Source organism: Anguilla rostrata, chromosome 11, assembly GCF_018555375.3.
Source record: "Anguilla rostrata isolate EN2019 chromosome 11, ASM1855537v3, whole genome shotgun sequence".
Classification (NCBI taxonomy): Eukaryota; Metazoa; Chordata; class Actinopteri; order Anguilliformes; family Anguillidae; genus Anguilla; species Anguilla rostrata.
Window position 1 is genome coordinate 40,052,100 of NC_057943.1, and position 24,032 is coordinate 40,076,131.

General features: G+C 43.9%; 1 protein-coding gene across 2 annotated transcripts; it reads left to right on the forward strand.

Moving 5' to 3' along the window:
* The first annotated feature begins 549 nt into the window (after positions 1-549).
* Positions 550-21,584, forward strand: adora1b (adenosine A1 receptor b). Of its 2 annotated transcripts, XR_010324242.1 has the most exons (3): positions 550-1,868; positions 17,361-19,312; positions 21,449-21,584. XR_010324242.1 is itself a non-coding variant. In XM_064300069.1 (2 exons), exons 1-2 carry the CDS (start codon positions 1,528-1,530, stop codon positions 18,061-18,063), a joined length of 1,044 nt encoding a protein of 347 aa, XP_064156139.1. In that variant the 5' UTR covers positions 550-1,527; the 3' UTR covers positions 18,064-21,347. The 2 variants fall into 2 exon arrangements, 1 of the variants encoding a protein (XP_064156139.1); XM_064300069.1 differs by lacking the exon at positions 21,449-21,584 and having other exon boundaries at positions 17,361-21,347.
* The last annotated feature ends 2,448 nt before the right edge of the window (positions 21,585-24,032 follow it).

The following is a 24,032-nucleotide window of genomic DNA, read 5'->3' on the forward strand; positions in this document are numbered from 1 at the left end:
ATTAGTGTGCTGTTTATTTTCGCAGCGCTTTCTCAACTGACAACGCAGGTCCTCTATAACTGTCCAAGCATTCATGACGCTTGCTTTTGAGTGCGGGCGAGAAGGGGGGTAGGGGGCAGGTTTAGACTGTTTTTCAAGTCAACATGAAAACTTGCAGAAACCCTTTAGTTTCCCAGCGTATTTTATGAGTATAATCAATGCTTTGCCAAAATTTGTTTTGGCAGGTAAGTGATCCTGCCGCGATTCGTGTCTTCAATGCCAAACTGTTGTGTTCGTCACGACAGCACCTGTCGTGCCAGGAATTCGGCTCTGTTTGTGTGATCGCCCCAGGCGTCAGCTTTGATCTCAGCGTGATCCTTCTTCGGTTAAAATAACTTAAAGGCAAGAGACCGCAAAGCATATTAATTCAGTTAGCCTACTGAATGCACTTTTATTATTATTATTATTATTATTATCCAGCAAATGAGATATAAACGTTATGATTTAAACACATTTAATGTTAAAATTCCTGTCTTTCGGGAACTTGTTTTCCAGGCGTACAAAATAGCATAATAAAACAATTTATCGCAGAGCTTATCATAAAACGTCATACAACATGAATTTAAAGTTGTGTGTCTGGGAAGGATTGCACAACGCAGAACGGGCGCGCGCTGGAGAAAGTCATGTGATTTCATAAAACGTCTAATCATGACCAACAATAGCTCAAGAATCTGTGCTGAGGTACAGCCCAAGACGCCTTTGGGACGGTCCTGCGTTACATTTCCTTTTTTCCTTTGCGAAAAACAACGGATGGGACAATAGGCTATTGCACACACGTGAGTGGCACTCGAATACAATACAACACTGGACGTCTTCAATAACGACACACCAGATGACCAGAAAGCAAATTATTTGGGATGGGAAAAAAGAAATGAATAAACAAGAAACGAATGAATGAAAAGAGCACCGACAGCTATTTTAGGTCACCGCATTGCCTGTAGCCTATAATCATATAACGTAAAACACTGTGCGGTACTTATTGTATATGGTAAACCTTTGTATTGGATCGTTTCTTGCTTTCCTGTATATACAGCTTTGGAAACAGTGAAAGTGATGGATTCCAATAACAATGGATTTTGATGATTGAAAGGCAAGCTGGTGGAATCAGTCCTGCGCTCGAGGGGGTATTTTGCGCTCCGGATATACAGTGAAAAGGGAACAAAAAAGGTGGAGAAGATGCTTGCTTACCATTCCAGAAAAGAAGTTCATCTTTCATTTTTCCTGGATTCTTGACACGACCGGAGAGATAATTGTTATTGTAGAATATTGATATCAATATGCTAAATTTACACTATGACTGGATGTGCGAAAGAACTGTTTTACTATCGTGGAAACGGTTGATATAGGTGGACGTATTCAGCCGAAATATCAGAAAGAATCAGTTTCTCTCGCTTTTCAGAAACCTTGTTTTTTTTTTGTTTTGTTTTTTTTCCTTTCTTTTTTTAAAATTTTGGTGCCTGTTCAGGTTACAGGAACACTACCGCAAAGATGCCGGGAGTTCTCTCGCCAGCCCAAGCGCTCTACATTGGGATGGAGGTGGCGATTGCAGTTTCCTCCGTCCTGGGCAACGTGATGGTGGTCTGGGCGGTAAAAATTAACCGGTCTCTCAGGGACACAACATTTTGCTTTATAGTGTCTCTGGCTCTGGCTGACATCGCGGTGGGCGCTCTCGTCATACCTCTGGCCATAACGATCAGTATCGGACTCCAGACGCATTTCTATAGCTGCCTGCTAGTGGCGTGCACAGTGCTGGTACTGACGCAAAGTTCAATCCTTGCTCTCCTGGCCATCGCTATTGACCGGTACCTAAGGGTCAAGATACCAACCAGGTAAAGTAAGACCCATTTACTTGTGCCCTGCAACTTTTACACCTCTCCTGTTACACTACAGCAATGCTGTAACTTTAATATTTGACTGCTACTTCTGATAAGTGCACTTATAATGGTGATGATGATGGTTGGGACAATGTCGATAAATATTCAAATAATAATAACAACAATGATAATAATGATTATTATTATTGTTGTTGTTGTTGTTGTTATAGAATCCAGTATAGCACGGTGGTTAGTGATCTGGAGTAACCGCTAAGGTTGTAGGTTTTATTGCCGGACCCCCCTGTGGAAGGAATCGGTTCAGTACGTATCGCAGTGAATAAATGGACTGTGTTAAAAATGAGTTTAAGACGTGCTAGTCACTCTGGATAAAAGTGTATGCTAACTGCCCGAAATGTATATTGCTCTCAGTTGTTATAATAGTGACTGCAGTATGTAGCATGTGTGAACGCTGCTTAAACTCCCTACCACTGCTTGCGCTGCATTTTTCCTGCCCAAAGCATGGACTGTTGCATTTGCCAGTGATAATTTGACAGCATACGTACCCGCTCTGTGAGGCATTGCAGGTCTTATGAACCACAGTCATCTTCATACAGTAGCATCCTATAAATTATTGTAATGCCTGCTGCACCGGCATTACAATAATTTATATGGGTTCTGCATTACATATAGGCCTGCTGGATGCATATCTAAGATCAACGGATAGATTGATTTGGGTAAATATGCAATCCCAATTGTGCTGGTTCTTATGAGATATCTGAGTGTACCAGAGAGAACAGCAGATATATATATATATATATAATATTATTATATAATATTATATATATATATATATATATATAAACACACTTTTGATAACATCATTTTATCCTTTGGCTTTCATTGTTCATTGTGCTCCCGTATATGCACATGACATCTGAGAGAAATGCTGAAGAGTATGGCATTAAGGGCCAACTGCACTGCATCTGCTTCAGGCCACTTCGAAGCCCTGCTCTCTAACAACTGGAGTGTCTGTGTCTAATATTAAAGAGACAAGAGTCTTTCCACTTTAGTTACAGCTCAGTGCCATAGTTGTCTCTGCTCCAGGCCGAGACCCCTGCAAAGATCATTGCAGCTGGCCTGAAATCACTGCTGTTTTCTTCTGTTATTATTTCTGTTTGGAGCAGAGTGTTGTTTGTACTAACCTCTGTCACACCGGTCTCTTAAAGACATAGCGCACTCAAAAAATCATTGACATGTTTTCATAATTAAAATGGCACATCATACCCTCCCATATGGAGGAGTAAATGGAGTATTTGGGGGGTAAGGGGGTGCAGTGGGGGGGAAACATAGTAAAATGGCGGGACAGAAAATCAGAATTAGAGTGCTCAATTTAAAAAAAGACAGCGTTTAAAGAACCAGAACGTTAGCTCTTGTTAATCAATCTTAGTAGTTTTGGTAAATGTTGGATTAGTACTGATGGCTTACCAAGCATTTGCAGTGGTAAAATGAAAAGAGTATTTGTATTAATGTATTCACTACACTCAACCCATTCACCTCAGCTGTGTTCTCTGTGCTGAGACACATCCCTGTGGATCGATTCTTCGTCCTGAGATACATCCTTGTGGATTGAAACATTGGCGTACGTGTGTGTGTGTCTCCATGTAAAATCAATTTCACGGGACCCCAAGAGTTGTGTGCAGAGTAGTGTTAAATAATTCATGGAGCCTGAAACCTGAAAAAAATAAAAAAGGGTAAACAAAGTAGAGATGTAGCCTGCAAAATCAAAACTCAGTACAGCATTCCCCACCCCTCTGCCAGCTGCTCTGCCAAATCCAAGGTATGTGCCTGGGCCTAGGGTTGCCAGATTTAGAATTAGTCAAAACCTGACAACATGCACAGCTGGAAGCGTAATCGCAAACAAGGTCAGCAGCTGTTGGACCAAACCAACACCGAGGGGCCATTGTATCGAACTGGGGAGTCAGTGACACCCCAATTCATTAGAAACTAAGGCAAAATATCTTCTTATTGCTCTGACCGGACATTACATTGTCCAGTTGGGAACACAAATCGGACCTGTACAAGTTATTTGAAAACCAGACCTTTCGATTGAAAACTGGACATCTGGCAACCCTACCTGTGACAGTCCTACTGTCCCGTCACTGTTGTGTCTGATATGAGCGGCGGTGCCTCCTTCTAAGTGTTCCCATGTACTGCTGTGATCTGCCAGCTGAACTGCCACAGCTGGCACGGCCCAAGTGCTGTTTCCCAATCAACAGGGGGCGCTATTGAGCTGAGATGTAGGGGATCCCCCCGTGTGGTGACTCTCACCTCCTATAGAGACTGCTTCCTTCTGCATTCCAGCCTGTACCTGGTTTCTCTGCCACAGCAGGGCTTATGTCACTTTTATGAGAGGTTATCATACTTAAATAACTAATCCCCTTCAGGATCAGGTTCAGTTTTTAACCACAATGAATCAAGCCAGCTTTCTTAATGAAGCACATGGAGGCGATTTATTAAAGCTAAACGTATCTATAAGCACACTGTTTTGTGTGGAGATTAAGTGGAGTCTCTTACGCAAGTAGCAGGTTACATTTAGGTGGGGTGGTGAGTGAGTATTTTCAATGATCCCTACTCATAAAATCCTTTCAAAAGCAATGTATTGCTGACCCAACATATTGAGCTAAATTATTCACAGGTCATTCCATTTTTCAGTTCAAACTGTATTATTTTTTAGTTTCCATTCATGTAGACACCAGGATGTGCATATTGTTGGGCTATGACAACAGGACTGCATTTGCCACTGCGCCAATAGTGGACCGACACTGCAGAAGAGGTTGTTATGTCCTGCGCGTGTCTGCAGTAGCTTTCTGGTTCTAACAATAGCTTCTTCTGAGCTTGAAAGCTTTCACAGGGAACTGCACAGGAGTGAATCTCAGCTCTCAACTCCGCTCTTTATTGACTTCTATTTTTATATCTCATAAATTTCAACCTCCAGCTTTATTCTAAAAAGGAAAGAAATGTGTTCTGTTTGGCAAGATACTCGCTGCAGTGCTAATGTTTCTTGGACAGCTGGTTTGACAACATGATCTCAGTTTTTATAAGTAATTAAAAATATATATGATCTATATATAAACAAGCACGTGCTAGGCACACCAAGCGTGTTCGTCTTGGCTGGTATCCGGTGGGGATGGAGGATGGATCGTTCTTGAACAGCTGTTATCTTTGTGCAAACCCAATTTACTGAGTATGAATTAGTCATACACCTACATAAATGTACTAGTGGTTTTTTCTTGTGTGATTACAGAGGTGTGAACATAGGCTAGCTCAGATGCACCACATGCAGAAGGCTTCTGAAATGCATGGGCTGTCCTTTAAGGTGAAGGGAATGTATATACTGTAGATGGAAAGGTGGACATGTTTTTCTCAATCCTCAAGAAATATGAGAGTTGAAAGTGCAAAACTGCGTACAGCCAGGCCACCTGTGTTTCTAAAAAAAAAAAAACATTAGGTAGAGAAGAATTCAGTTAATATATGTGCATTTATTGAATAACAAACAGAACTTTTTTTCAATTTCTACCTACTACCTACACAAAAAGATTATTTTTACTTAAAATGTTCATATACACAACTTTCCTCGAAATAGCTTCCTTTGGCTTCAACTACAATTATACAATTTATTGGAGGTCTATCACATCATTTTGCAAAGTGGGAGGTGGAAGGGTGGGAGAGAGAAGGGGGGGGGGCAGTTAAATTGACTGAAATCTTATTTACCCTAAGTTTTTTTTAAACCAAAAGTACCCTAATAGTATAACTAAAACACTGAAGTTGCCAGAGATATGATGAGCAAGGAGGAGTTAGGGTTACGGTTGAGGGCCAAGTTAACATATTGTGGGAAGAAGGTTATTTCCAGTAAGAAATTACAAAGAAGCTTAAGATTTCCAGGTGAACAGTTCAGTACACACCCAGAAGGGTCCAGCTGACGGGGTAACTTTTTTCATTAAATAAATGTAATAATTATTTAAAAATGTGCAGTTTCCCTTTGTCTAATATTACTTGTTTCTAAAGATCTGAAACCATTTAGTGTGATAGATATGCAATACTAGAGGAAATCAGGAAGGGGGCAAATGCTTTTTCAGGACCCTGTAGTTGATTCAGTTCAGGACATTAATTGAAATTCAATAAATCAGATAGAAAAATGCCGATAATGTTCTATAGGGTTTTTCCCGATTAATGAATAGCATTTCGATTAATCTTCTGAATTGAATCTCCCATACTGACTGGATATGAAGCTGATCGCAATAGTAATACAGTATATGCTCAGAATCATTCATCTATTGTCATTAAGGCTTCATGTTTCAGAATTGATAAGCCTCATGCTGTAACTAACAGTTTATTGGGCCAGTCTCTTTTTTAAATGACTGCTCTGGTGTACTGATTATCAGTGGTTAATGAATATTAGCACATTCAGAATGAATGATTGGAAGCTAGCATTACTGTTATCACCTGTGAAGCATCTGAAACATTTATTGTACCACCTGTAACCAATCAAAAGGTTTTCTTCGGTTGTTGCCACTTCCTGTTATGGAATAATCCACCAGAACCATTTCATCTGCCCCAAAGAGACCAAATGAGGTCATACTGTACGTTCGATTTCGACAGTTGGGTATTAAGCCTGCCTGGACTTGACCAATTACAGTGGACTCTCAGTGCAGTGATAATTTTGGTCTGTTGCCACCTTGTTGGAGTTCTAGTGGGGCTCTTAATGGGGAATTTCTAAAGAGCATTAATCTAGGCACTGTCTTGTTTTGCTTCTTCAGACTGTTTTCTGCGTGTCCTCTCCTAATTGCGCTCTCATGTGTTACGCTAACTCTCTCTCACTGAGCAGTCTGTGCAGTACATACAGAATACCAATGGGAATATTATCAAATGTATCAGAATTACCTGAGGGGGGAAAAAAAAGAAGTTTAAAAGCAATATGTCATTGTCCGTGAGGACAAAGGACACCGGACACACTTGCCAAAGTGGCAGTTCTCCAGCAACTCTTCATGATAAATTATGTCCAGCTTTTTATTTCTGCACCTGAGTAATAGGCCGCTGAAAAGGTGAATAGATTTCATTTTCTTTTGTGTTTGGAGAACAATGGAGACCTTCCGATAGCACCTACTGTCACTGTCACTGAGTTTCAAGTGCTGGTGGCTAACGCATTTAAACCGTACAATACCATGCAGCTTGCCACCTTTTTTTTTCTTCCCCAGATTGTTTTACGGTCCAGCGTCATTGATGTCATGTTCTGTTGACATCCCTTTTGTTGCGTATGAACTGTCTTTTCCAGGTGTTCAACATTAGGCACATGATCTGTCTTAATTATTAGCCCGGGTTCTATGGACGATCTGCCCTTTTGGACACGTTTCTTGATAAGCTTGATGAATGACAACTGATAACAGTTTATGTCCCTGTATTAAACATTTCGCTGTTGTCTGATCTGCAAGCGGGCCAGTATTTGCGTTCATAACAGATGAGTTAACTAAGGCAGGGTAACTGAGAAGACACGCTCACCAGCCTAACAGTACTGGGAATGCCCACCCCTGATTTAAGATGTATTTGCCTTTTTTCTCCGAAGGCCCCCCGAAGCATTCTACTAAACCTGAACGATTGGGTGTGCAGCGGGTCACTTTCGAAACCCTTCGAACGGAAAGTGTCTGCCCTTGCTGTCCCGTTGAGTTCTGTCTAAATTTTACAGCAAGGCCCTCGTCAATTTCCTTGCTGTTAGACAGATTCTCGCGTCGCCCGAGCTGCGTTTGCCGGTCACACTTAGCTGCGCTGTGTTCAGCTGTCGGATGCAGTTTGCTCGCTCGTCCTGGAACACTCGCGCGCGTCGCTCCCCGGTTCCCTCCGGCGCGGGAGAGAGGAACCGTCGGCGGTACGCAGGCCTCACAGGCCTTCACTGAGGAGAGGTTTTCCCGCAGATTGGATCATACAACGATGGAGTGGCTGTTTTGATTGCGTCGCGAATCAGCCATTATGCTAAGCGTTTCAAAGGTCGCTTTCCTCACCGACAGCATTCCCCTGTTTGCACAGTCAGAAAACTGCGCTGTGCGAACAGAATGATAAAGAACATGTCAACACCTGGATTCATGGCTGAATGCTCTCTTGATATATTAGTGTTTTGATGAGAAATATAATTTCCCTCTGGCTATTGATTAGGGTCATTTCAATGCATTTTTGCTAATCCTACCTGGCAGCACAGTTACATTATCAGGTTTGAGCTTGAATAAGAGGACTACAGCCTCTAAAGTGCCCCTTTAGGGATATGGAAAAATGTTCTACCACTGGAATGAGGAATAGGATTTCTGTTTACAGGCAGCCCAGTCTATTCCCAAGGCTGCCTTGCACGCCATAATATAATCAGTAATGTACATGGTAGCCTTTCACCTTGCGGCAGGTCATGGGTACATTGATTGGTCAGTGAAACCAATCATAGCATTAGTATGCACATTGATTGGCCAGTAAATACCTGTCATATCATTAGTAGGCACGTTGATTGGCCAGTAAATACCTGTCATAGCATTAGTATGCTCGTTGATTGGCCAGTAAATACCTGTCATAGCATTAGTATGCACATTGATTGGCCAGTAAATACCTGTCATAGCATTAGTATGCACGTTGATTGGCAAATGATACGCGCCAGAGCATTAGTATGCATGCTGATTGGCCGATGATACCCGTCAGAGCATTAGTATGCACATTAATTCACTGGAGAAAGCAGTCAGTGCATTACTATGCAGTGTAGATTAGAATGCATTGTGGATGCACTGTAAATCCATGAATTTTTGGGGATCAAGACTTTGAATTGCTGGTGGTCTTTTCAATACTTTCACGTGTATTTTAGTAAAATGTTTTTATCAGCTATCTTGAAATACTGTATATATATATCAATATAAATAATATATATATTTTAATGTATTAATATTTATTATTCATACATGTTATATCTTAACCATTGTGTTTTGTTTACTTATTACTCTGGGTCAAATATACCCAGGACATCATTAGGATTTAAAGACAATACGGAACTAAAGCACGTACAAATATTATATATTAGCTTTATCTCAATTCCAAACAATATGACCAATATATATGGGCCATTACAAGATATATTGCTGCCATTTACCACTGCTAGGTCATATCTAAGAATGAAAGTGTCATTCAATGATAAACATAATGTGATTTATATTTAATCCACAATAATGAAGGCATGGGGGGCATCAATCATATTTATCTGTGAAGATGAAACAAGGATCATGCAGTAGATTGATATTTATTGTTTCAAACTGACATTCTCAATAATTTTTCATCTTACTATATTAGGTAAAACACATAAAGCAAATGTTGAACAAAAAATAGAAGAGCAAAACAAGAACCAAATTTACTCTGGTTTAGTCACTGTTTAAGAAATACCTCTCTCAAATGTGTCATTATTTTAGAATGGGTCAATTTAGTGAAGACTAAACACAATATAATATAATGGGCAAAATGAAAGAACTGGACAAGGATAGTTTGGATTTTATTTTTTTAGTATAAGTAGTACTGTTTATTTAAAACCTTTTAGCACCCTATTGGACCTGAATTATTTCACTAAATACCCAGCTGTGTAAATGGGTGAAATAATTAAAGAGCTTCTGAAAACCTTTTGCTGGGACTATTTCTTGGCCACAGGCTGAAATGTATTAAACAACAGTTCTTGAATAAAAAAGTGAATAAAAAAAGAAAATAAACTATGTAGTGTAGCGTTTTTAAAAAGGCTGTCCTAAAAGTTTCAGGTTCACTTTTTTCCAGACTGTTCTCTCTATAGTTAATGATGACTGTAAAAAAACTGCTGCTTCGCAAAATGCCCCTCCCCTCCCATGATTATAGGTCAATACAGAGGTCATGAATGTCAGGCCTCTACAGACCACTTACACTGTGTGTTTATACCCTAAGAGTAACTCATACATCTTATTCACAAGTACAGTTCCTGGGAGCGTATAATTCAAAACCTGATTGTTTACTGAGTAAATACATCACCAGCACTAAAATGTGCCATATTGCCAGCAGCTCTTTCTTGGAAGAGCAATTAATCTTTTTTTTTTGGCTAAAAACCAGCGATGAGAGCACAGTGATGAAGAGGTAAAAAGAGATCACGGTAATATTCAAGGCCTGGTTTTGCAGATGGGAGTTTTGGTGTAGTGCATATTTTTCAAAAGTACCACAAGTTAACTGCGTGTGATAATCATTGTATTGAGTTGTGTGTGCTTGGGATAAACCAGATGATACAACTGGAAATGCTGTATGCTTGAAGTGCGGAAAAAAGTAATCAAAAAACATCTAAAGAAAATTGTCGCACCTTTATGAATTTCATGCTGTAGTTCGATTGAGTTCCCTTTTAAAATGCCATCCGCCCCAACAATAAAATATAGGATCGCCTTCCCTGCCACTAATCCTCACCCCCCATTTTGTGCTATGCAGGAATACTAATCCATAATCATTAGCTTGGGTCTGTTCTGCTCTGTACATCACTCTGTACGTTGGACCAAGTTTTTCGTGTTTTGTTCATGCATTTACGGATGACTAACGTGATTAGGCATGGTTCTGTGCTCGTCTCGGACAAAAACCGCGGAAGACGGCTGAGATTCGACGGGTCGGGGGACCTTTCGGCCGGCGAAGCTGTGACCGTTAGGAGTCCGCTGAGAACTGCTCTCTCAATCCACACACACGCAGCAGACAGCGTATTTACCAGACCTCCTCCAGTAATCACACTGCTGCCTCAGACACATTCTCAATCCACACACACACAGCAGACAGCGTATTTACCAGATCTCCTCCAGTAATCACACTGCTGCCTCAGACACATTCTCAATCCACACACACACAGCAGGCAGCGTGTTTACCAGATCTCCTCCAGTAATCACACTGCTGCCTCAGACACGTTCTCAATCCACACACACACAGCAGACTGCGTATTTACCAGACCTCCTCCAGTAATCACACTGCTGCCTCAGACACATTCTCAATCCACACACACACACAGCAGACAGCGTATTTACCAGATCTCCTCCAGTAATCACAATGCTGCCTCAGACACATTCTCAATCCACACACACACAGCAGACAGCGTATTTACCAGATCTCCTCCAGCAATCACACCGCTGCCTCAGACACATTCTCAATCCACACACACACAGCAGACAGCGTATTTACCAGACCTCCTCCAGTAATCACACTGCTGCCTCAGACACATTCTCAATCCACACACACACAGCAGACAGCGTATTTACCAGACCTCCTCCAGTAATCACACTGCTGCCTCAGACACATTCTCAATCCACACACACACAGCAGACAGCGTATTTACCAGATCTCCTCCAGTAATCACACTGCTGCCTCGGACACATTCCCAGCTGCCCAAAGTGCTTTCAAAGCAAGAAACTTGTTTCCCTTGTATGGATTTTCCATTGATTCTCATTACCTGCCTTAGTGTTTCAGCCATATTTGTTTCAGAGAGGATGGATTCCTAGATGCCGATCATTTCATTTGCATACCCGTAAATAAACTGTTTGGGTCTGTGGAAATTAGTAGCCTGTTCTGTTGGTGCCTTAAGCTGTACAAGCACCAGGGTACCCACGCATACTGGAAAACCTGGAATTTTTTGATGCAGCTAGGAAAAGTCATGGAAAAGACATGGAAAAGACATGGAAAAAGAGCAAAGTGGGCAAATGTCCCGTAAAATGGTCAGTTGTCCTGTAAAATATTTTTTGTATGACTTTATAGGCCGAAATCACAGGCGCCCAAGTCCACGATCGCGATCCCCCAGCCTATATATTAGGGGTGTTGGTCGCATAAAATGTCCTGGAAAATAACGTCTTGAAAACAGTGGGAACCCTGAAGCAATGTTTGTTGGTCTTTGTCTCGTATAACTGTCATAACAAGCCAGGTGATTCAAGGTTTGATGTGACATTTTTTTTCCCACGTCCTCCAGAGAACATATAGTGGAATGACTAGTCCTGTTCAGAAGGCACTGCTGCTATGAATTCTTTTTTGCATGTGTTGCCAAAGTTTGCAAATTCTTTGGAAGGAAGTAATGTTGGCTCGCACCAACAGTCTGTTAGAACAGTATCATAGAGGCTACTGACTAATCATGAGCTAGATCATGCTGTCTGTACCGTACTGTATTATTCTTTCACTATAATTCGTTAGCTATTGTTCATATAGTTAATTGCATCATCTGTTGGGGGAAAAAAGCTATTCAAAGAAAACTGTACGATGGATGCTGTGCATTTATACCACTGATCCTTTGATCCCCCTTGATTTGTCTAGGAAAGCCAATATGAAGAATGCAAATACGGATTTCCTCGGTGACAGTTATTATGGGATGGATGATAATTGAGAAAACCGGCTTCTTTCCCTCCAGTTCATGTGAAATACAATCTCGGTGCTATTCAGTAAGACCAGACCCAGGGTTTGGATCTATCTTTTTACATCGAGAGAGAGAGAGAGAGAGAGAGAGAAGAGAGATGGTTTTGGGGGGGGGGGTTGTGCTGCCTCTGGAACCTCGTTGAGCCTCTGACTGAGACATTCGGGGGATTCGGCCGGAGCGTTAAAGGATGCTGCAGCACAGAGGCGGAGGGATAGCCGAGAGCCAACAGCCCTCCCGCTGCAGCAGGCTGCTGGTAATGAGCCAGCGAAGGGAAGGCCCGGGCTGGGTGTAAACGCCCCAGGCATCAGGCCTCCCGCTGCAGCAGGCTGCTGGTAATGAGCCAGCGAAGGGAAGGCCTGGGCTGGGTGTAACGCCCCAAGCATCAGGCCTCCCGCTGCAGCAGGCTGCTGGTAATGAGTCAGCGAAGGGAAGGCCCGGGCTGGGTGTAAACGCCCCAGGCATCAGCCCTCCCGCTGCAGCAGGCTGCTGTTAATGAGCCAGCGAAGGGAAGGCCTGGGCTGGGTGTAAACGCCCCAGGCATCAGGTCTCCTGCATGCAGGCTGCTGGTAATGAGCCAGCGAAGGGAAGGCCTGGGCTGGGTGTAAACGCCCCAGGCATCAGGCCTCCCGCTGCAGCAGGCTGCTGGTAATGAGCCAGTGAAGGGAAGGCCTGGGCTGGGTGTAAACGCCCCAGGTCTCCTGCATGCGGGCCGGCTGCACTGCCTGCATACCAACCCAACACCCGCTGCGCCGGGCGTGCGCTAGCAAAATGCTAACGCGTGTGGAAGCTTCCGACTTCCTTTCAAAGATCCTGATCTTACTCTGCGATTGTGAACACTTTTCGAGGGCCCGTCCATCTCTGTGTGTACAGGGAGCAGAGTCAAGTTGAAATTTTGAATTTGTTTCCTCTCAGCACGATGTCAGAAACCAGCTGTGAGATTTGACAGTCGCTTGAGTCATCATTATGGATATCATGATGAGTTTTCAAGAATAATAATACTACCGGCCTGTGTAGTTAATTTTGAATGAATTTGGGTGTCAGTTTTTGTTATGTTAAGCCCTTGTATACCCATTTTCTAATAAATGAACGAAAAGCTGCAGAAATATTTGATATCTGAGTTCAGCTGTCAGTGAAGCTCCGGTTCCCCTTCATACGGGCCGCAATTTCCGCACGCAGCTCGTCATTCGCTAACCAAACGTACTGAACGTGTAGAAGCTTCCGGCTTTCTTTAAAAAAAATGGACATCTTGCTCTGCAGTTGTAGCCTCTTTTCGAGGAGCAGTCTGTCTCTGCGTGTAACGGGAGAGTCGGGTTCGCGTCTTTAATTAGCTTCCCCGCAGTTCTCTTTCTCCCCGGTTTGGAGTCGCTAATTGTGCCTCTCGAGTCGGCGCTGTACCGCCCGCTCTCAGCTGTGGCGGGCGTGGCGGGAGTGCAGCTGAGGCGTGTGCACTGCTCCCGTTTCCCTGTACAGCACGCGACTTGCGGTGCTGGAGGAGGAGAGCCTGGTCTCCACTGACCACAGCTGGTAGTTCTGTGGGTAATGCGCTGGTCATGTGACCCTGGCTGACTCCCTGCAGCGTTGCCCCCCACTGCAGGCCCCCAGTCAGCTCATTACATACCCCATAGGCCTAATGTCTCTCACCTCAGGAGAGACACCCACACAGTGGGGACCGGTCTCACACTCACATGCCTGGTTCCCAGAATCCAGTGCAAGCCAGTGAAAGCTACCGCGCTGGGTGTGCAGCATCGTAGGTGGCAAATGTGTCATTTTAAAGGGGAAGCTCGTAAAGTTGTATTTCTGGACCCCCACCTCTTCCAGTGCAGAGTTTGTAAATTTGCAAAATGTCACATTGGGATTTTGAAAATGAGAGACTTATGAAAACACAAGCTTAAACGAGTTGCCCAAACCAGGTTTTCCAGAACTGTGGGCAAGGAACCACTGGGGAGTCAAAAGAGAGGTTCAGGTGGGTTGTGAGATTTTCTTTTGGGGGGATGGGGGGTTATTGTATACTATGCACTACCCATATTTACTGAAACCAGGCAAATGAAAAGCTGTTCTGCCTTACTTGTTGTTTTGACATTAAAACATTTTAATCCCATTTGAACTACAGAGCCCAGCATGCACCTTGGGAATCCCTACTCTAGACTACAGAGCCCAGTATGGGCTAACTCAGTCTCAATTTTGAACACATCAGCACCTTTGCATTGCATCTTCCCTGCCACATGAAGGTTGAGAGTTCAATCCCCAGCTGAGTCCACAGTTTCCACAAAATGTCACCCCTGGCCTCTCTGCCACACAGTCAACAGGATTAGGGCCGGGTAGCAGCTCCACGGCTGAATGGCCTCCCGCCCAGGGGATTCTTTTGTGCATCAGCTTCAGGGAACAAAAATGGAGCAACTGAACAGAACTAGGCATTTATTTTTCTCAATGTAAAAACCTGCCTGCGATTTGACTCTTCTACACTGTTGAGTGTGGTGAGTGTGAGGACTTGATATGCATTTGTTTGGATTCGGTGTCATTGCACATGACCAGTTCTTTTATCTGTTTCTTATAAGAGGACTCTGCTGTGTTTTGTAAATCTAACGAATAATGATGGCTAGAGGCTTGCATAACATTGTTGAGCAAGGCCAAAAGCATTTCCTTGGCAGTACTGCAACTCCAAACAGAAGGTTAAGTAGAAGCGGTTAAGGGGTTAAGTATTGTTAGCCTGCAGCGTAGATGTTTGCCATCCAGTTTCCCAGTTAAATTTGAATTAAATGAACAGTAAAATCTGAGGAAAAACATGTTTTCAATGTACAAAAATGGCAAGTAACTCACACATACAAAGCACTGTCTATAAGTCATTAAGGCAAACTGGCAAAATCTAGGCCTACTGCTAAAAGTATTGATATACTTTTAGGGAAACCCTGAAAAGTGTCAAACTCTTCGTGTATAGGTATGGGGCATGCTGCCACACCAAAGCCGCAACTTGGCAGGATGGCATACCTGACATCCCAATATAGCCTTGGGGTGAACTAAATGTAAAAAAAAAAATGAAATCATAAAACAATGTTCACACAGTGACACAGGAGTTAATACTTAAGCCTTCATGGTGCGGAAGAACAGGTTTTGAGTATTTAGCAGACCGTGAGTATTGGCCAGAGACTTGCTGCAGAGGAGAGGGAGCTGCAAGTTGATTGTGTGTGGCGTTCAGTGAGGAACAAAACAATCTAAACCGGCTGCCAGTAGAGCAAAATTTGACATTCAAAACCCCTGACAGGAGCATTGGCTGTGTGTGGAAATGCATCTCATGGGTGTTAACATGTGACGACTGTAGTCCCTGAGGTCTTCAGACGTCTCTGGTGGGTGAGTCGGTGGGTTTTATAAATTGGTAAGCAGTATCGATTCATCCTCAAGCAAGAGCAAAAACACTAAAGCTGAATTAATATTTTTTAAAAACCTGACACACACACACACACACACACAGAATACAGGAAAATGTTATATTTGTATATATTACACCCTTTGTATTACTTTATTAATAAATATGTTGTGCCAGTACTGTTGAAATCACACAAAATATACAAATGTCTTCATGAAGATATTTTCCTGTCAAAAATAAGCATTAACATCAGTGACAAATATTTACCCTGATCCCCTTTGACATTATTGCATAACCTGTGGCATTTAAAGCTGGTTGAAATTGATCTTACAATGTTACTCCTAATTCATTTATGCCTATTGAGTTTGAAGAAATGTCTCAAGCAGGGAGCAGTCATTATTCAGACCTGATTGTCACTGACCCACAGCGGTAAGAGACAAATCTTGGGAATCAGAATTCATTAAGGCAGGCAGATGACACAGTACCCACCCACTTCCCTAAATATGGCACAGGGTTGTCTCGGATGCTGCTGCTTTCTGGAAGTTAGGCCGTCTTCTTGGGAGCGGTAGGAGGAAAGCTGTAATCAAAGCGACGCATAATTCAGCTGACTGTTCAATGGATGAGCCTATATAAAGGCTGTTAGAAACCCAAGGGATTCAGCTCTCTGGTTTTTTTCAAAAGGAGAGGCACGGTCAGCCCTCATCCTGTGTGTGTGTGTGTGTACATGTGTGTGTGTGTGTGAGTGTGTATGAGTGTTGGTGTGTGTGCGTGTGTGCATGGGTGTGAGTGTGTGTGTGTGCGAGTGTGTGTGTGGGCCAGTGTGAGTGTGTGTATGTGTGTGCATGTGTACGTGTGTGTGTGTGTGTCGGTGTGTGTGTGTGTGTGCATGGGTGTGAGTGTGTGTGTGTGTGTGTGTGCGAGTGTGTGTGTGAGCATGTGCGTGTGTGTGTTTTTGCTTTATTCAGACAGGTAAATAACTGAGATTGACAGATGGAGAAGGGAACACACCTGAGACTGTGTCATAGCAGGGATAAAACCACCGGTTGTGAGGGGGGTTAGGGTTAGGGGGGAATCGCATGCGGGCGAGTCGGGTATCCTACGGACTGCGCCAGGTGTCTCGCTAGTGTTCTCATCTGTCAATTAGTCTGTCGGCTGATTTGATGTTTTGCAGCTTGGTATTGAGAGTCAGTCCAGACAGCATCAACAGATTGCTTCTAGATTACAATCTCTAACACTGGGCTCAAATCTGGGTCAAATATGTATTTAAAGATACTTACTTGCATGTATGTAAAGGCTCTTGCAGGTCCATGAGAATTTTCAGTGAAGCATTGCACTAAATTTTCCAAAAATGAAGCATGAAATCACATCAAATAAGAACTGAGCAATGGTGTTAGAAAAAAAATACATTTGATTACAGTTTTTAAAACTCTGAAGACAAATCCCTTTTGACTGCATTGTAAATACAGAAGACAGTATTCCAGAGGGTTGGGGGTACAGGTTGCTTAGAGTTCTGCACCAGCTGCAGGTCCAGACCATTCTGTCCATGGACCACTGCCAATGGCGACACAAAATTCCACACCGGTCCACCTGTGCTTATGTAATATAAAGCCTTTTAAATGACTGTCTCACACAGGCCTGGACTTGTGTTGACTCATTGACTGACTGGGCCTCGTCTCTGCTTTTGTTCCCGCAGCTACAAGCGGGTGGTGACGCGGCGGCGGGCTGGGGCGGCGGTGGTGGCCTGCTGGACCGTGGCCTTCGTCGTGGGCCTGACGCCCATGCTGGGCTGGAACAACCTGCGGCGGCTGCAGGAGAACGGCTCCATCGGGCCCGACCTGGTCATCACCTGCCAGTTCGAGACGGTCATCAGCATGGAGTACATGGTCTACTTCAACTTTTTCGGCTGGGTGCTGCCGCCGCTCGTCCTCATGGTGCTCATCTACGCCGAGATCTTCTACATGATCCACGGGCAGCTCAACAAGAAGGTGAGCGCCAGCCACACAGACCCCAACAAGTACTACGACAAGGAGCTGAAGCTGGCCAAGTCGCTGGCGCTGGTGCTCTTCCTCTTCGCCCTCAGCTGGCTTCCTCTACACATCCTCAACTGCATCACGCTCTTCTGTCCAACCTGCAACAAGCCCATGTTCCTCATCTACATCGCCATCCTGCTCACCCACGGCAACTCCGCCGTCAACCCCGTGGTCTACGCCTTCCGCATCAAGAAGTTCCGCAGCGCCTTCCTCAAGATCTGGAAGCAGTACTTCTGCTGCAAGGACACGGTCGGCCTGCCAACCCAGCCCAGTGAGAGGATGGACAGCCACATCGAGCCGCCGAGGCCGGAGAAACAGAAGCAGAAGCAGAAGGAGGAGCAGGAGATGGAGCAGAACACCATCTGACCCAGGCGCATCGGGTGGGTGGGGGACTGAGAGGCAGAAATGCAGGAATTTCCCAGAATTCCCTACCCATCCTCTCAAAAGAGCAATGGTAGCTCTTCAACTGTTAACGTATGTTAACCAGTGCCATACTGTGTGTGACCCCCTTGGCAGTGACCAAGAGTGACTCTTATGCCAGTCAGGATGTTGTGGAACGCACACCTGATTCCTGAGCCTGGAGCTCACTGATTGGCTGAGGGACTGTGGGGCGGTTTTGAGCACAAAAGAGGGAAGAACAAAAATGAACGTTGCCTCAGCACACTGTCACTTGAGGCATAAGGAAGATTCTTTTTGCCTAAAAGGCACTGTACCTTCTTTCTCAAGGAATTTTGAAGAACGGAACAGTATCAGAAATTAAAGCTACCTTTTGAGACAATCTGAATCAATGTACGTATGCTGTTATTGTATTTCCATCTCATTTTTGGCTGTTGACTTTTCCATTTCTACTTTTTCCAGAAATAAATGGATAAAGTCTCACGGTATAAAAACCCTTACCGAATGATAGTTCAACTGTTTTGGAGGATCCATCAAGCAATTCACTATGTAAATGAGAGGAAAGGGGAATATTTAAACTCTGCAACACCTGGAGTACTTTTCGTTGTTCATCATCGTCATGTCCCAGATCTCAACATGCAGCTGCAGCACAGGGTTGCTGCGATACAGAAAAAAGAGAGAGACGAGGAGGCGTTGGCGCTGACACCAGGAGTTTTCTAATCCCTCGGTCCAGCTCTGCGGCAGTTCAGTGCTGACCCAACCCGGCATGGGGTAAGGGACAGACAGGCCCCAGGGACCAGGCTGCTGTCTCACTGAAGGCTTCTTTAAGATTCCCGTCACGTGACCAGAAGTGTAGCCGGCAGGAACTGCGGGGGTTAAACTGGTGGAAAGAGGCTTTAGAGCCCGCACGTCCATCTTTCTAAGTGACGGAGAAAATCAGAGAAGCACATAAGGGCCTCACACATTTCCTCCTGCAGGCTGTCTGTTGGATACCAGCAGTCCAGAGTGGGACGTCCTTGGCCTTAAAATAATTTGTGGAAGAGGGTTTCAGGTCCTCCTGGACGAGGGCAAGACCCCTACGCGATAGGATTCCACCTGCTGGATGGAAGGGTGCTTTTATTTCTCCACATAACAGAACATCACATACCAACAGCTTCTTTCGTCGCAATGTTTCTACGGGGGCCCCTCTGTGGAGACGCAGAGGCTTGATTACAGGAAGGTAAAACCTTGCCTATATTTTTGTAACGGTCCGCTGTATTTTACGTCACGTGAATGTATCGAGAGGTGATGGAGACGGCTGTGTTCAGTCGGCTTGGGCCTCCCCAGGGCGCTGGATAATGGGCTGACAATCTCTCAGTGAAACTGGATGATGAAAACTTGCGGAGCTTTTTAAGATAATTATTACCCATTCAATATCCATGGGGGGGGGGGACTCACTCAACATAACATGCCCTGATGAAACCAGATGATCTCATTATGAATTGGGACCTTGGCTTTTTCTGCGGTTCTCTCTGTGATGAAGAGCACAGACTAAGTATCCATTAACGTGTCACGACAGCAACCGTGCAGCTTGTTAAGGAAAACGCGCTCTCAAGTGGCTTCACAGTACGCTGTTCGTGCCTCTGTCTTGCTCACTGGCTCAGCACTAAGAGCTGAGCTCAATAAATAAATATTGTTAGAAAGTCATTTTGCATTAAGCCCTAATGTTGGCCAGTATATTGTGTGCATTTGTTTGTTTGCTGTAATGAGCTAGATGCACTGAATTCTCAGTCTAGGGTGAATATAAGTATGGCACAAGCTCAGTACACTTTTGTGCTTGGACCAGACTGTATACCTAATGGTGTCTGCTCTTGGTTCTGGACAGAAATCGTAGTCAGTGCAGTTAAATAAGTGAATCAACTTCTCATCAAGCTCAAATTTGAGTCACTAAGTCCAGAGCTGGAAAGAACAGGAAAAGAGCATATCTCCAATGGACGTCACAGCTTCATATCTTGTTAAACAAGGACACAGTTCCTTTCTACTGTACATACAGTGCCACACGTAAACTACATGTAGAATATTGATTGAAAATTACATCAATAAGACCATTGCTAAGATCATATCTGTGTCTGTCCTTAATTCTGACCCATAATTTAATAGTTTCGGTTTTTGTTTTCTTCACAAATTGGCAAATTGATTTTGCTGATGGTTGAACTCCCAAAACTGTTTGTGAAGGAACAAAATGCACAATTATGCAGAATCATAATGTCAAAATGAAGGACAAATGATAACTGAATCCAGGCCTGTATCCTATGGGTCTATAGAAGGAATTAAATTATTAATGTACTGTATTTATGAGTTGGAGTGCCGATCTAGGATCAGTTTGGCCCTGTCCATGTCCTACCCCTATCCATTATAAGGTGAAAGGTTAAACTGATCCTGAATCAGAACTTCTCCTAACAAGTCTGGTCTCAGACAGTTGGATACGTTATTCCCCTGGTCTTAACTGACTGGATTTTTCAAGGATGCTGTACTTTTTCTTAGCACAGCCCCGTGTTCATCAGAGGTGGTGTTCTGGTGGATAAAGGCCGGAAGCCTCGTGACGCCTTACTTGGTGATTGCACGTAGCAGGCCCATCCAGGGCTTACCGTTTGAAGCTACCTACTGTAAATAAATAATTCAGCGTATGGTGAGGTGTGAGAGAAGCCAGTGCTGCAGCCTCTGAGACCAGCGGCACTCGAGCAGGACAAATGGATTCGAAACGTAGGCCAAAAAAAAGCAAATGTCTGTGGCTTTGCCTTTTTCACCGGCTTCAAATGAGCCCAGTCTGGTGAAAAAAAACCAGGCACGGCAACATTTGGCTACATTCGGCGGGTGTCGGCGATCCACAGATAAATTACCTCAGAAGTTTCTGCCATTTGCTATTCACCTCACCGTTGTCATTGTAAACGCGAGTGGATAATGTCAGTCTTCAGAAACCCTTGAAAATATTACTCGATAATTTGGGACTTAAGTTATAAGGCAGAACATATCGAGTGTCCAGTGAAAATATTGACCTGTCTTTCAGAATTTTGATAGCTCAAACTGCAGCCAGGTGCCAGCAATGAATCAGCAAAATAATTCCAGAAATCTAAATAATGGAATACTCAGTCAAGGCTGAGCGTGTGTTTCAGTGTGGTCGGAGTCCTACTGTAATTACTGATGGAATGTTTGGAAAATGTTATTTATAAATTCATGGATATAGTTTATCACATTAAAACTCAACATAAGAACTATTTTTTTTCCATAGTACATTTATTTAAGGTTAACTTAATATTGTAATCACAATTATGCTGATTTGCTGAAAGAAGGTTCTGTTTAACCTCTCTGTTTCAAGGTGCCGGAGAGACACCGGAAGACTAACCAGCTATTTGCCATCCGGCACCCAGCTCAGTGCCAAAAGACACATGTGGACTCATCCTCTAAAGAGAGCTGTCTAATATACTGCCTGCTTTCAGTGTGTCCAATGGGGAAAAGGCTCAAAGACAGCACGGACATTCACAGTACACTACCCTAGGGTGATCTCCATCCACCCATGGATGCATGCATACACACGCATATGCGCACACACATGCGCATGTACACGCACACACACACACACACACACACACTTCCGTACACATGTATATACCTGCACACCCATGCATACACTTACACTCATATGGTTGAGGGTGTTTAGAAGTGACTGTTAGTTTGCTTCAGGCTGATGTTCCTGTGGGGTTGCTCCTGGTCGGTGTGCTATATATCCAAAGGGAAATATAGATAAGCTCAACAGGAGAATGCACTGCAGTTGTAGTATGATGATGCCAGTAACTGTTACTTTAACACCTTCTATCCATCCCTTTTAAGAATACTTTGTTAAAGATACCCTGCGACAAAAAATTAAATAAAAATTCTGCAATGTGTGAAAATAGAGTCTGTATATTTGAAGATATATAATTCTTTGCAGGAACCCTCATCTGTTTGACTCTTAAGACTTCGGCTATGCAAACACAGAAATCTGAGTTACCTGCAGTGGTCCCCTCTGTAAAAATGAATACTATAAGAAAACGCAGCAGGTATTATTCTTGTCCTTAAGATTAAGACCTGACAAGTGGGCATCCATCATTGGCCCCTTGGAAATCAACACCAAGTTTAATGAGCATGGAAATCTACTCTGTCAGAGAACAGAATTCAGAACTTTGCTTTTATCCTCTGGCATCACCACCCAGGACAAAGTCCAATCATCAGTGGGTGGACACTAAACCAAAATCTGTTTCAGGGCAAAGACCCTAGAGATAAGGAGAGCATACACCAAGTCTTTTCTTACTTTCTTTTTTGGCTGCACCGCAACAACGGGGCCAGCCCTACAAACGCGAATGTCTGTGACTGACTGAGTGACTGCGTGAGTGATGAAGTTACACCATTGGTCGGCCGGATCACGTGTGTTAGGTCCAGCCATATACTAGGTTTACTGTTGTTTGACACTGGAAAATGTTTGCACTCTTGTCTATTAGTCCCTATATCCCACTGTGAATTCTCTCACAGACCTTGTGCTCCTTACTTCCTCCAATAGCAGTGACTCTAGCCCTTATCTAGTGCTAATCATCGTAGTACTGAGTCACTTGAGTTTATAACCCCAGTTCTGAGCTCCTCGCATTCTCCAGAAGCGCTTATCACAGATCAGTGCTAATCGCTTGCTTTTATAACCGGCCCTGAACTCCACACAGCCTCCCAGAGGCACCCATTTCAGGGTGCTACTGATCGGCTGAGTGCGTAACCAGCCCCATTCTCCGCGCGGGGGGGTGGGGGCGGGGGGTGGGGGTTTAACGCTGTTGGCGCCGTGTAAGGGGGTCGGGAGTCAAACGGCTCGTGTCTGTGGAGTGCGGAGCGCGGAGAGCTCAGCAGTACTCTGCCGCTGGACCAGAATGCATTTGGTTCCACGAGGCCCCCAAAGGGTTGCCAGTAGCGCACATGCGACAAGCCATTCGCTCAACCGCGAAGGGGGACTCTTCAGCATAATCCTGCATCGCAAGCGCAGTGTGGAGGACCAGGGGGGGAGGGGAAAACATTGGGTTACGTTGCCAAGGAAACCACGTCTGCTTCCACAACGCTGGTGCTTCAAAGCGGTTCTGTGTCACCCTCTAGTGGTCAGGATGTAGAGATACGCCGCTACATTGAGTCAACACTGGGACGAAAAGTATCACCACAATGCTTGAGTCATGAATCAGTGGTGTTCTGGTGATTTACTGCAAGTACAGGTTTTTACAATGCTTACAATGTTTAACCAAATTCAGATAAAATGTATTTTTACTATTAGTTGAAAAAGTAAAAAAAAAAAAAAAAATCTAACAGAAAATGAATACTTATTACAGATACATTTTTGAATTATTCCATAATGGTACAATGTATCACTGGTGAAAAGGGTTGAGCTTTCAAGGCCAGATTTATGTTTTTAGGACCTTCTAAATAAATATGCAAAATTTACGTTTGGAAAACATGTTCCAGTCTGAAGTGTACTATAGAGGGTTAAAATAATGAAGAAAAGCAACACGCATATGCTAGCCATAGATTAAAAGCACATGAAAGGTTATATTTAGCATATACTAGGGCTTCATATTTCATGTGCAATATCTTCTGCTTTTATTTCCATGGTGGCAGCCTTGGATTTCTGCAGGCTTTTTTACAGTCAGCTGGTTGACAGTCAACTGGAGGGCTGGTGTGTATGCAGGCTTTTGTCCCCACAAGTCACCCTGGTTGACAGAAAACTGGAGGGCTGGTGTGTGTGCAGGCTTTTGTCCCCACAAATCACCCTGGTTGACAGAAAACTGGAGGGCTGGTGTGTGTGCAGGCTTTTGTCCCCACAAGTCACCCTGGTTGACAGAAAACTGGAGGGCTGGTGTGTGTGCAGGCTTTTGTCCCCACAAGTCACCCTGGTTGAC